Consider the following 13677-nt stretch of genomic DNA (forward strand, 5'->3'; position numbering starts at 1 on the left):
TGATTTCTTAGCCATGACACCTGTTAGTCGTGGGATATACGGTATCAGGCAGTAAATTGAGATTTTTTTCTGAGTTGACGCGTTAGAAGCAGGAATACGGCACAAGCGTGAGGATTTGAGCGAGTTTGTATCTAGTTATGATTATTAAACATCAGGAGTAGCTCCAAAACTGCAGGTCATGTGGGGTCTACAGTAGGCGATACTTATCAAAAGTGGTCCAAGGAAGGAATGGTGGTGAAGTAGCAACAGGATCATGGATAGTCAAAACTTACTAGTTGTCTTCGGGGCGAAGGCAGGCCTAAGAGCTGGTTCTGATGAAAGGTTTTTATTAATGCAAAGTCCATCCCAGTTTGATGTTGGGGTGCATAAAACCACAAACACACATATTGATTAAAGACAAACACCTTTTTTGGTACAGACTTTGTTCTGGAGTCTCTGAACTTGGTGCTTTCTGGTGAACCAGCCTTCCAGTTTAGCCCCTTCACGTTCCAGTGGGTCACATCCAGGACTGATTCTGGTGGAGTTTATGGGGGTACAAAGCTGTGTGCCAGCTGTTAGGTTTGCATTGATCCTGATCCCGATCTAATCACAGATATGAAATCGTAGGAACAGCTTTTTCTTCTCCTTTTTTTTTAAAACTAAATTTGAGTTGCACAGGAGAGCAAATCTTTAGTTTCTCTGTTGTTTGTACTGATTTCGTCTCAAAGCCTTGATAAATAGTTTTTCAATTGCAACTAAAGGAAACCATAGATAGCTTCTGACAGTAAGCTTATGACAACTTGTTCAGGACTCCAGGTTTTAGGACTTGGAGTCTTTGGATCAGTTAGGGTAGCACTTTGTTCATCAGTAGCTGTCAGAAAGGGTTTTATAAATAACGTTGGCCTGGCTTGGATCTGTCATGGCTCATGGTCTGTATCGCAGAGGTTCAGACTGACTCTGCGAGGGGCTTCATCTGAGACCTGATGAGCCACTTCCTTGAGAAATCATTGCATCACTTGATCAGACCCTGCATGGACACGTCTAATAAAGGATTTCTGGTAAACATCTTTGGTTCTGGTTTAGCTCTGTGGCCTCCCAGCAGGGTCACCCTTTCTGGGTGAAGTTTCCATGTTCTCCTCGTGGATGCATGGCTTCTCTCTGGGTACTCCAGCTTTCTCCCACCATCCAGACATGCATGTTAGGTTAATTGGCTACTCTAGATTGACCCTAGGAGTGAGCTGAATGGTTGTTTGTCTCTCTGTGCTGGTCCTGTGATGGACCGGCGGCCCAGTGATTGCTGGGATAGGCTCCAGCTTTCCCACAACCCTCAAATGGACTAAGCAGTTAAGAAAATGAATGAATGATTTATGGTTCCAACACGCATAGATATATCTTTAACCTAACCCTCGTCCCGTTCATCCTTTAACCCTAGAGGCTGAGGGATGATGGCGACGTCTGAAATCTGTTGCTGCTTAATGAGAATGTTTCTGTCTGCACATCTGTAGGAGTAAAATCCAGCATCTGGCACACCCCAGCTTTAGTTTAACATCTAATACCAACTGAACATGGAAATTAAACCAGTCAAATCAGTTACTTTGCAGGGTTATTTAAAAGTGTGTCTTGGAAATGTCTAAGATGTTAAAAAAAGACAGATGGTAAAACCTGGATAACCGTCAAAAGCAACTTGTTTGCTTTGGTTCTGTTAAAATCATGTTTCTGTTTCCCGCCTTGTTTTATTTCCCGAGTCGGCTGCTTGGCTTTCAGATGAGCTGACTTCCTGTTCCTGTGTCACACCAGGTTTTGTTTTCGTTGTGTCTGTCTCCATCAGTTTAAATCCTTCAGGTTGTCACGGTCCCCATCATGGCTGTACAAGCTCTCCTCTGTCACTCTGTGCCCATTATTCATGTGCTTTGTTCTGAGTTTAGTTCTGATTAGTTTTGGGTCAAGTACCTGCTATGGTGGCAGCGCCTCAAGTTACTTTAAATAAATTCTTGAGCGCCGACGTCCGCCTGACTCATGCAAGTGTTTTCCGCATTTGGGTCTTTCTCCATCTATGCCTCCCGATACACACGTTGGATGTTTTTTCAGCCAATACATAACGAATTATGCACAGGACCACGCACCGCTCTATGAATGGCAAAAAGCAGCTGAGGGAAAGAACACTTCAGTTTTCAATCTCATACATGACACATATTTGGATGGAAAAATGGTCAAAACGCCATCAGTGTTTTAAGGGCTTGATGATAGTTCTATGAACCCGACTTACAACACTTGATTGCTTTAACTAATTCAAATACGCATCAGTTATGATGATAATGATTTATTCTCTGGGGTGATGAATAAAACATAGTGAATTTAGGCTAACTGAATTGTTAACACTCAACATTTTTCCATGACTTTATTAGGAATAATGTATTCATAAATTCTAATGTTAAAAAAGCATTTGTAATGTTAAAATCAGTATTTTACATAATAAATCATAAAATGCTGAAGCAGCCGCTTGGGCAGTGTTATAACTGCAGGAGGACCGCAATGACACGTCTGTTTGTCCATTTATAGAAAGTAGTTTTGCAGATTAAACATTATAAGACAAACTGTAGCCATAGTAACAGCACTTCTTCTGCATTTCCGACACAATATGAAGACAATTCTGTGACATTTGTTTTACATCACTGAGTCAGACAGGCTATTTTTTTACCTTTGTGTGTGTGAATCAGTGATTTATGGCACATAAAGATAAAAATCACTGCCTCCTAATTCAGTGAGTTTTGTACAACAGCCACTCTGTTCACCAACATCAGGACGACATCATTTCACACATTACTTTTACGTCTGACATCAGGCTGTTGCATGTTTAGAAATTAAATTAAATTCCACATCAAACCAAACGAAGATGCTTTTTCAGACTTCTCCAGGTCTCCATCATAAAAATCTGACAGCTGCAGCATATTTAATAGAGCTCTGAGACAGTTCTTAAAGGGTTAAAAGATTATTTCAGCTCTTATTTTGCTTTTTTTTTTTTTTTTTTTAACATCCACTGAGGTTTAACGGTTTTAAACGTAACCCCATGCTTCGGTGTGGACTGTATGAGCTGCAAAACAATAAGTGCATCTCTGCCATGCTGTAGGTGTTTTTTTTTTTACATGTGTCTCATTAGGACTTTAAATTAACAACCACAAACTGCAGGTTGAAATCATTTGAGTAGATGTACATGAAAGCTTTCTGTATACTATAGCAGGAAATCATTTGTCCTGGCAGTCCTGTCACTAGTTTTCCCATCAACACTATTCCATCCATCTGCTATGTGCACTTTAGCACGCGTGGTGTTTATGCGCTGTCGTCTGAACAAAGTGCTGCTGATTTAAGAATGAAGGAGCAATGAGTAGGACACCTGTTTATATGGATAAACAAAAAAGGAGATAGTTTGTGTTCAGCTGCACGGTGGAATAGTGGTTAGCACTGTGGTCGCTGGTTTGATCCTTGGCTGGGGTGGGGTTTGGACAGTGGCCATGTTCTCCCCGTGTATGCGTGGGTTCTCTCCGGGTACTTTGACTTCCTCCCACCGTCCAAAGGCATGGAATTGGTTACTCTAAATTGCCCATAGGAGTGAGTGTGAGTGGTTGTTTGTCTCTGTGTGTCCTTGCGATGGACTGGCAAGCTGTCCAGGGTGTACCCAAAGACTGCGGGGATCGGCTCCAGCTTCCCCGCGATCCTTAATCGGACTAAGCAGAATTTGTGTTCAGAGTTCACACACAAACTCCAATATGAGAAATTTTCCAGAGAGCCACAGATTCAGAAGAATCTGAAAAAAATCACACCAGTGAATGAGCAGTTGTATTCAAGATTCTTATTTGTTTCTTCATTTTACTATGAGACTTTTTTTTTTTTTTTTACCTTCATTCAAATCGTCCAAAATGTTGGACAGCATTTTATTTCAGTGATGTTGTAGGAATGAACACTATATACACATGTGTGTATATATATATATATATATATATATATATATATATATATATATATATATATTATATATATATATACACATGTGTGTGTATATATATATATATATATATATATATATATATATATATATATATATATGTAATATATATATATATATATATATATATGTACATATATATATATATATTATATATATATATATATATACATATATATATATATATATATATATATATATACATATATATATATATATATATATATATATATATATATATATATATATATATATATATATATATATATATATATATATATATATACATGTCCATCCTTACCAACCTAAATGTTTGTAAAAGTCTAGATTCTCTTCTGACACAGCTGATATAAAAGTTTTATATATTAAAAAATATGTCCTAATACCTTTTAAAGAAGCTAATTCAAGTTTTTAAAAGTTACTTTTTTTCTTGTTTTCTTTTTGTCGTGTTTAGTTCCTACCTACACTGCAAGTGGGCCACTTTGGAAGAACTGGAGAAAGATCCCCGAATCCACCAGAAGATCAAACGTTTCAGGACCAAACAGGCTCAGATGAAACACCTGTTCACTGAGGTAGCTTCCTTTTTCCGTCTGACTCCTGTAGCACAAATGCACATTTAATTATCTGGTTCATTAAACCATCCAAACCTTCATATGCTGAGATGAGAATGAATAAATAATTATTTATATTATCAATATCGACTGAAGCACATCTATCCGGTATTGATGGACATGTTGAAGTATTGTATCCTGTTGCTCGGGATTCATTTATCTGCCTTCCATGTGTATGGTGTGCCTTCCCTTTGTTTAGGACCACTGTAACCATCAGACATAAATATTTAATCTAAGAAAGTGTAAATAACACACTACAGTTAATATGATGTCTCAAAAACAAATCTGATTCTTTGTCAGCAGCTTCATACAGGCGGCTTTGCTCTGTTGACTGAATTAGTTTTTGGGCGACCCCCTGAAGCAGGTGCTTCTGTTTGTCCGACAATAAAGTCAAATAAATAAAGAAAAATAAAATCTGTGTGTGAGATGCAGCCTGGAAGAACAAACAGGGGATGTAGGAGATACCTGTTGATGAAGAAGAGAGACAGAACTAAAATTCCGGGGTGGTAATTATTAGTTTAGAACAATTAATCTGAAAATTTAAATCCTTTATTTAAATAAAAAAGAAAAACAAGCCTTTTAAAATATTTACTAAATCCCTAAAATGAAGTTATGGGTAAATTATACATAAATTTATTATTTATTTGAATAGAATAAAGTTGATGAAATTTTAATATAGAAAATATACACCTGGTTAAATTTTTAATATTAGATTTTGTATTAAAACAATTAAACAATTTCATAAATATTTTATTACAATCATAAACGGTTAAAAATTGTTATAGAATATACTACGTTGTGATGAATGTTCATTAGATTTATTAGCATCAAGTAAATTAATTTTCTACATATTAGTCCTTAATATCACGGCAGTCATTAGGAAAATGGCTGTTTAGTTGTTTATATTTATTGTAGAAAAACAAACAAACAATAATAACCTGTAACCTTTTGTTTTTGTAGCCTGATGAAGATTTATTTAACCCGGACTATGTAGAGGTGGACCGAGTGCTCGAGGTGGCCGTTACCACGGATACCGAGACTGGAGAGGTAGACTACAAACACACAGATGCATTTTTTCAGCTCTGGTTCAAAAAGGTTTTCCCTGAAGTTCATCAGAGAGGTGTTAGAAACACACACGCTGTGTTTCTGTATATGTTGCCACAGGAGGTGACACATTATCTGGTAAAGTGGTGCAGTTTATCGTACGAGGAGGCTACGTGGGAGCTCCAGGAGGACCTGGACCCAGAGAAGATCAAAGAGTTCGAAGAGATCCAGAAAGTGCCGGCAGACCTCCGACATGTCGTGAGTAGAAAGCTGCAGTTTGAAGTCGGGCAAAACACGGCACTGGGCAAAACATCTTTTTTTATTTGTTTTGTTTTACAGCAGCTTTCATCTCCATCCTCTGATCGGCTTGTTTATTTGTTTGTTTGCTGTTTTTTTTTTTTTTAGCTGAAACTTATTTGAATTCTTGAAAAGAATTAAACATGTCTGTGACGATTCAGACTCCTGAAACATCTCAGTTAGATAAAAAATGAGCATCTTGAATTATGGAAGGTGGGACGATCACTGCTATGGCTTCATGCGACAGCTCACCAGTAAAGACAGCACCACTACAAGCATCACCAGTGCCGTGTGGTTTTCTGTCTCCTCAGATCTCCCCACCATCCAGTTTGTAAAGTTAACTTGACATTTAGAAAATCAATCTGTGTTGTGCATCCTGAAAACGCCTCATCTGTGCTTCACTAGATACATCTATAACAACAGATATTTTCCATTTGGGCCTCATACAGCCAGACTTCAGTCTCTTGGCCGCTTTAAATGTGTGTTTACTTTACAGTTTGTTGAACACAAAATCGCTGCAATTTTCTTGTGTCTCCTTCAGCTCCCCATGCATGCTGGGTACAGATGTTGGAGCTTTTCTGTCATTATTTATCTCAAAACCAGTGTCATCACCTATTATGGCCCAATGGCACAAATCTGTCACACCACTTATTCTTTGTTCTGTTATTATCACCACAAAATCACTCATTCACCTCCTTACTGCTTTAACAAAAGGGCCGTGTAATCCACAAATCAAATGACTGCCTCAGTTTACTTGATGAAATCACCTTTGGCTGGGTCAGCACGCAGCCGCTTGATGGAGTTTCGCATTGTGCTTGTTTAAAGCTTTGTAATGATGTGTGTTATTAGCTGGAAATGAAATGCTGTGCGCTGAGAGAAAATGCATCATGGATTTATGTGTGTCTCTTTTATATCGCAGGAGCGTCCGACTCCAGAAAAATGGCTGAAGTTGGAGCGCTCCAGAGATTACCGGAATGGAAACCAGCTCAGAGAATACCAGTTAGAGGGAATGAACTGGTTACGGTTCAACTGGTATAACAGGTGAACACACACACACACACACACACACACACACACACACACACAATGAAACTGTTCAGAGGAACTTCCTGTCTTCGACTCAGTTTGACTGTAAAGAGTGTGTGATTGTTAAAATTAAAGCCATTTCCTCAATGGACGAGTTTAGGGTTTGTATGTTTTTTAATCATTTGGATGATTTGAAACTAACGTTTTTTGTGGCTGAAAACACAAACTTATAAACCAAGTCCCAAAGTGATTAAATGAAGCTCTTCAAAATCTGTGATACAGCATTATTTTTTCATTCTTTGTAAAAAAAAAATTTAAAAAGAGGCAAAAAAAACCCCCAAAAAAACCCCAAAACAAACTCCTAAGGCAGGTGTGGGAAACTCTGGTCCTCGAGGGCCACAATCCTACAAGTGTTGGGAGTTTCCCTGCTGCAACACAGTTGTATCACATCAGACTTAATTAGCAGACTGGTGCAGACTCTAACATCAATCTGCTCTAGTCTGCTAACGGCCCAGCGATTTGAGTCAGCTGTTGCAGCAAGGACACTCCTAAAACTGGGAGGACTGGGGCCCTTGCATACCGGAGTTGCCCAATCTAGTCCTAAGGTGACCCCACATTGTGCCAAATATTGTCCATGAGATGTGCTAGTGTTCTTATTGGGAGCTACATGAATAGCAGGAACCACTGCTCTAACCCTACTCTGTATTCATCCCATTAAATCCATCCATCCATCCACCCACCCATTTATCCATCCATCCATCCACCCACCCATTTATCCATCCATCCATCCACCCACCCATTTATCCATCCATCCATCCACCCACCCATTTATCCATCCATCCATCCATCCACCCATCCATTTATCCATCCATCCATCCACCCACCCATTTATCCATCCATCCATCCATCCACCCACCCATTTATCCATCCATCCATCCACCCATTTATCCATCCACCCATCCATTTATCCATCCATCCATCCACCCATCCATCCACCCACCCATTTATCCATCCACCCATCCATCCATTTATCCATCCACCCATCCACCCATCCATCCACCCATCCATCCATTTATCCATCCACCCATCCATCCATCCATCCATCTTCTACTATTGATCTGAAGTCATGTTACCAGGGTATCTGCCCTTGTTTTATGCAGAGAAGCCCAGACTTCCCAGTTACTTCTTCCAGGTCTTCCAGGGAATTTCAAAGGTATTATGATTACATCCAATAATACCTCTGCAGCATCCCTTGGGTTTTCTCTGGGGCTTCCCCTTGGTGGGATGTGCCTTGAGTGCTTCTTCAGGAAGAACTACAATACCCATCCTAACCATGTAACTCAGGGTGGCCAACTCTTGTCACTGAGAGCCACAGTTCTGTAGCTGTGGTGAGTTTCCCCTGCTGCCTCCTATTTGAGGATTTCTAACCATGTTCTATTGGGAGGAGATCCTAGGGCCAGGACTGAGGACCGACTGAAGGGATTACATATTGCTGCTGTCCTGTAATTCCTTTGGGATTCCCCAGGAGGAGCTGGAGAAATGTCTGTTTGACCCTCCTAAACCTGTTGCCTATGCAGCCTGACCTCGGATTTGAGGAACATGGAGGGATGGATGGATGGATGGATAAACTGGTTTCATAAGTGTTCACCCTCCTGTTTTTCTTGCGTGTTTAAATGATTTTATCAACAGAAATCATTGCAGACAGAAGTATTTCTTGTTCGTAAGGTCATAGCAGAGCATGGCAGGTCTCTCACACTGTTCTTGGTTTCATCCTAGAAAAAACTGCATTCTGGCCGATGAAATGGGTTTGGGAAAGACCATCCAGTCCATCACCTTTCTGTATGAGATCTTTAGCATGGGGATTCGAGGCCCCTTCCTCATCATTGCCCCCCTCTCCACCATCACCAACTGGGAGAGAGAGTTCCGCACGTGGACGCACATGAACGTCATTGTGTACCACGGCTCACAAATCAGCCGGCAGATGATCCTGCAGTATGAGATGTTCTACAGGGACGCGCAGGTAACGCTGGAACTTATAAGTCAGAGGATGTAGACACAGCTATCCACCCGAGGAGATTTTTACACACAAACAAACGCTGATTCTCAGATTTTTTCTTTGAATACGGTTTTTCCACTAAGAATTTTTTCAATGTTTCCTGAATTCTTAGTAAAGCGGTTTTCATTCACATATTTTTCTGGGCTGTTTCTTTTTTTTTTCTTTTGTACACCAAACAATAGAATAAGTCAGAAAGTGTGACTGAAAAGCAGCTCATGGAGACAACATTTTGACTCAGTCACGTAAATAATTTCCAGACTGTCATTCTGCTCTGAACATAAACCGTTTCCCACATGGAGCACGGTGTTGTGGTATCAGAAATAAACGAACATCCAGGTGAGCTGTATCAGCAGCAATACTCAGCTGTGAGTAAACTCAGAACAAGAGGTTGTTTTTGTTGCCAGAATGGTCCATTATGAAGCTGAGACAGATGTTTCAGCAAGTTGAAGGTGATTGTGAAAGGAATATGCTGAGATACATGATATGTGTTATAGATGGCTGTTTGTCATGCTGTGAAAGCCCCTCACGGAAACAGATGGAAAGGCAGAAACACACACATTAACTTGCATGTTAACTTTTTTTAACAAAGCGGATCTTAAACAGTCACCTTCACAGAGACAAACAGAAGTGAATGCTGTCGTGTTCCCATTAACCATTTGTTTATCAGGACTCTGATCTTCCTCTCAGGGTAACACAGTTCCTGGGATCCTCAAGTTTCACGGTTTGATAACCACCTTTGAGATGATCATGGCTGACTGTCCTGAGCTGAGGAAGCTGCAGTGGCGCTGTGTGGTGATCGACGAGGCCCACCGACTGAAGAACAGGAACTGCAAACTGCTGGAGGGACTCAAGCTAATGAACCTGGTCAGGCTGTTTCTGTGTGGGAATACTTTTCTATAAACAGGCTTTTTTTTCTGGCCAGGCCATTTTCAATGCACTTAATTGAAACCAGTGAGACACTTTTGTCCTTATTCCAACAGGAGCACAAGGTGCTGTTGACGGGAACTCCTCTGCAGAACTCTGTGGAAGAGTTGTTCAGTCTTTTGAACTTCCTGGAGCCGCAGCAGTTTCCCTCAGAGAGCACCTTTCTGGAGGAGTTTGGAGACCTTAAAACAGATGAGCAGGTTTTCTGAGTTTATAATTACAAAGTTTATAATAACAAAAAGCTTATCACATCAAGATAAGTCCCATTCATACCTCCTCTGTTCTTCCAACAGGTGAAAAAGCTTCAGGCCATTTTAAAGCCAATGATGCTGAGGAGACTGAAAGATGACGTGGAAAAAAATCTTGCACCTAAAGAAGAGACCATCATAGAGGTAGGTCTGGTTTTTCCAAGCGGCAACCTCCGGCGGTAAAAAGTGAAGTCTATGCGGAAGTGCCTAAAATTGCAGTTCCCCCTTCATCCGCTAGGGGCTGGCTGCAAAACAGAACAAATTCCCATAGACTCCCATGTTAAAAAGGCCAACTTCACGGCAGAAATAAACATGTTTACAGCCTGGTTCCAAAATCCATTTTCAGTTTATAGGTCAGGTTTACCTTCATTACAACTGTGGGGGAGTGATTTTTTTTTCTAACTCGCCCGTTTAAAAGTAATTTAATCTCGAAGTTCGGCATATTTAGGGGCGTGTCCTTTTGATTGACAGGTACCCGATCTCCCGCTTCAAGTAAGAAGAACGTAGAACAACCGCGGTTTTTTAACAACGTGACTTAGCTTTAGCCTGCTTACCTCCGTTAGCTAGTTAGCTCCCGTTATCTCGGGGTTAGTTCGGTTAGCTTTTAGCTACAGAAAGCTCGGAGTTCGCTCGATGTCAATTATCCCCCATGACGCTCACGGGTCCCCTCTCAGCTCCACCTCTTTGCCCATATTTGTATTTTCCGGGCGAGACGACGCGCCTGACGTTGCCAACATGGCGACGGTAGGAACCGCCCACCGAGCTTCAATTCAGCTCTTCAGAAACCTACGGGTGACCTCACAGAGGCTCCGTCCATCTCTTTATATACAGTCTATGGGTTTTTCCTCTCATGATGGACTTTGTGTAAACATAGGGACAGTATAAAGTGATAGTTATGAAGAAAGTCTTCATTTTAGGGGTGAGGGTGTACATGAGGCTAAGGGGATGCATTGTGTCAAAGTTAATGTAAACCAGATATGTTCTGGTGTACAGCCACCTGCCACTTTATTAAGTACTGCCACTGGGAAAGAAATCCTTCAAAACAGCCTTAAATGTTTGTGTCATAGATTCAACACGGTGTTGGAAACATTCCTCAGAGATTTTGTGCCACATTGAAACAGCAGCATCACACAGTTGCTGAAGATTTGTTGGCTGCACATCACTGATTACAATCTCCTGTTTCACCTCATCTCTATAGTGCTCTATTTTTTTTTATTGTACAATGAAATACTCTGAACTCATTGTAATGGTTCAGAAATCAGTCAGAAATCATTTGAGCCTCATGACATGGTGTGTCATTCTGCTGGAAGTAGTCCTCATAAGATGTCTCACTGTGGTCATAAAGTGATGGACATGGTCTGCAACACGATGCAGGTAGATTGTGGTGTGTTGCATCAGTGACCCAAGCTGTTTCTCTTTAACCAGGTGGAACTTACAAATATTCAGAAAAAATACTACCGAGCCATCTTGGAGAAGAACTTCTCCTTCCTGTCAAAAGGAGCAAACCAGCACAACATGCCCAACCTCATTAACACCATGATGGAGCTGCGCAAGTGCTGCAACCACCCCTACCTTATCACAGGTGAGAACTGTTCTCCTGCTTTACTGATGCAGCTCAGGGCTCGGTCAAGGTAAAAAATAAATAAATAAATAATAAATATAGCTTTATTGTGGATACAAAGTCAAAGTGGCATTGAAAGTTTATAGGGTAATTTTTCCTCCTGTTTTATGTTTTGATTGCCCCAAATGCCATTTGATCACATTGCTACAGGATACACGCAAAGTACAGCTAAAATCACAGCCTGGTATTTATAACCTCTGACTGTAAAAGACAATGAACATGAATGTCAATATTTCAACCCTAATTTAATTAAAAAATGTAACCAAATTTAACATTTGACGCAGGACCATGGTCCAAAAAAATGGGGAAAGAAGCAAAGAAAGACAGAAAAGCTAATGGAATATAGAGTAGTGACATTATGAAAGACTGATGTTCTGATTAGCAAAGACATCATGTGAACAATACATTAAGTGCAGACCTTTTTCTGTTTTGGATTTGATGATTGGTGTGATTTTTTTTTAACCCAGTTTGTTAATAAAGTAGATTGAAGCATAAAACAAAAAAAGATAATCAGATCATAGTTTTGAAGTTTGCTGGAAAAATGATACAAAACATAAACATTTTTTATGTGGTATATGTGGTCAAATCTAAATCTAAAGTATTGGATGAACAAAACAGGCTCTGATTTGTAGGGGTTAATTTGTTAAAGGCTAGGGTGCCAGGGATGCTGAACCTTTATGAGAAAGGATGAGTTGTGGCTCAACACAAATAAGTACAAAGTATATTTCTAAAATGACACATTTGCTTCTATGTGCGAAAGATAAAGGAAAAAAGCTTCCAGAAATCTTTTGACACATGTCGTAGCAAAAATAATAATAAACATTTTTTTCTTCCTTTCTTTCAGGAGCCGAGGAGAAGATTCTGGAAAGTTTCAAGAAGAGCCACAGTCCTGAAGCACCAGACTTTCAGCTGCAGGCTATGATCCAGGCAGCCGGTAAACTGGTGCTGATCGACAAGCTGCTGCCCAAACTGCTTGCTGGGGGACACAAAGTGCTTGTCTTCTCCCAGATGGTCCGCTGCCTGGATATCCTGGAGGACTACCTCATACAAAGACGGTGAGCAGAGAGGTGGAGAGATGAAATGCTTCAGGAAAAAGGAGAGAGATTAGAGAAATACAGGGAAAGGCATTAAGGGTAATTTGAATGCAGGGCTCAATAGCCAGAGAGGAGAGGAAATATGAAAACAACACATCCCCGTCTGCTTGTCTTTAGCTACACATATGAACGCATTGATGGTCGTGTACGAGGAAACCTGCGGCAGGCAGCCATTGACCGCTTTTGTAAGCCGGATTCAGACCGTTTCGTGTTCCTGCTCTGCACGAGAGCTGGAGGACTGGGAATTAACCTGACTGCTGCTGACACCTGCATCATCTTCGACTCCGACTGGAACCCACAGAACGACCTGCAGGTGGGCAAAGAACCCACGGCGCAGTGAAATGAGAACAGAATGACAGCAGATGAATGTGTGTCATCAGAGCATCGTGAAGCAGAGATGTTTACCGTGTTTGTCAACGTTGCTTCTTGTTATTTTATATGTAGTGCTTTATGGGATTTATCTGTATGAATTGTTAAAACTCATTTTTCAGGTGACTAATGAGCCTTCATCACTAATCACATGCTGTTAATGTTATCCTTGTCCTTTCAAGTGTTGCAACAAAACATCTAAGCAATCCAGTTGGTTTTCCAAAAAGGCAATGCTTGAAAGAAATCAATACTAATAACAATAATTAAAACATTAAAAATGCTTGATCTCAGTTTTAAATCTTAAATGTTGTATTGTATTAAAGCATTACAGTTAAAAATATAATACAATTTTTATTTGATTTGAGCAAAATAGCAATTTAAAAGTTTGTCAATTGTTAGCTACGAACT

General features: G+C 40.2%; 1 protein-coding gene across 1 annotated transcript in view; it reads left to right on the forward strand.

Annotated features, from left to right (window-relative positions):
- The window catches only part of chd6 (chromodomain helicase DNA binding protein 6), a gene marked incomplete at its 3' end in the record, with an annotated part of 98956 nt that overhangs the window by 50169 nt on the left and 35110 nt on the right, over nt 1-13677 (forward strand). Inside the window, exons 8-18 of the mRNA XM_079241981.1 lie at nt 4434-4551; nt 5551-5637; nt 5755-5892; nt 6851-6972; nt 8734-8977; nt 9701-9877; nt 9994-10137; nt 10231-10329; nt 11611-11767; nt 12651-12861; nt 13018-13213. Of these exons, the coding sequence (XP_079098107.1) occupies nt 4434-4551; nt 5551-5637; nt 5755-5892; nt 6851-6972; nt 8734-8977; nt 9701-9877; nt 9994-10137; nt 10231-10329; nt 11611-11767; nt 12651-12861; nt 13018-13213 (1693 nt within the window). The remainder of the gene's footprint in view (nt 1-4433; nt 4552-5550; nt 5638-5754; nt 5893-6850; nt 6973-8733; nt 8978-9700; nt 9878-9993; nt 10138-10230; nt 10330-11610; nt 11768-12650; nt 12862-13017; nt 13214-13677) is intronic.

Source organism: Telmatherina bonti (genome assembly GCF_933228915.1).
Source record: "Telmatherina bonti genome assembly, chromosome: 6".
NCBI classification, from domain to species: domain Eukaryota; kingdom Metazoa; phylum Chordata; class Actinopteri; order Atheriniformes; family Telmatherinidae; genus Telmatherina; species Telmatherina bonti.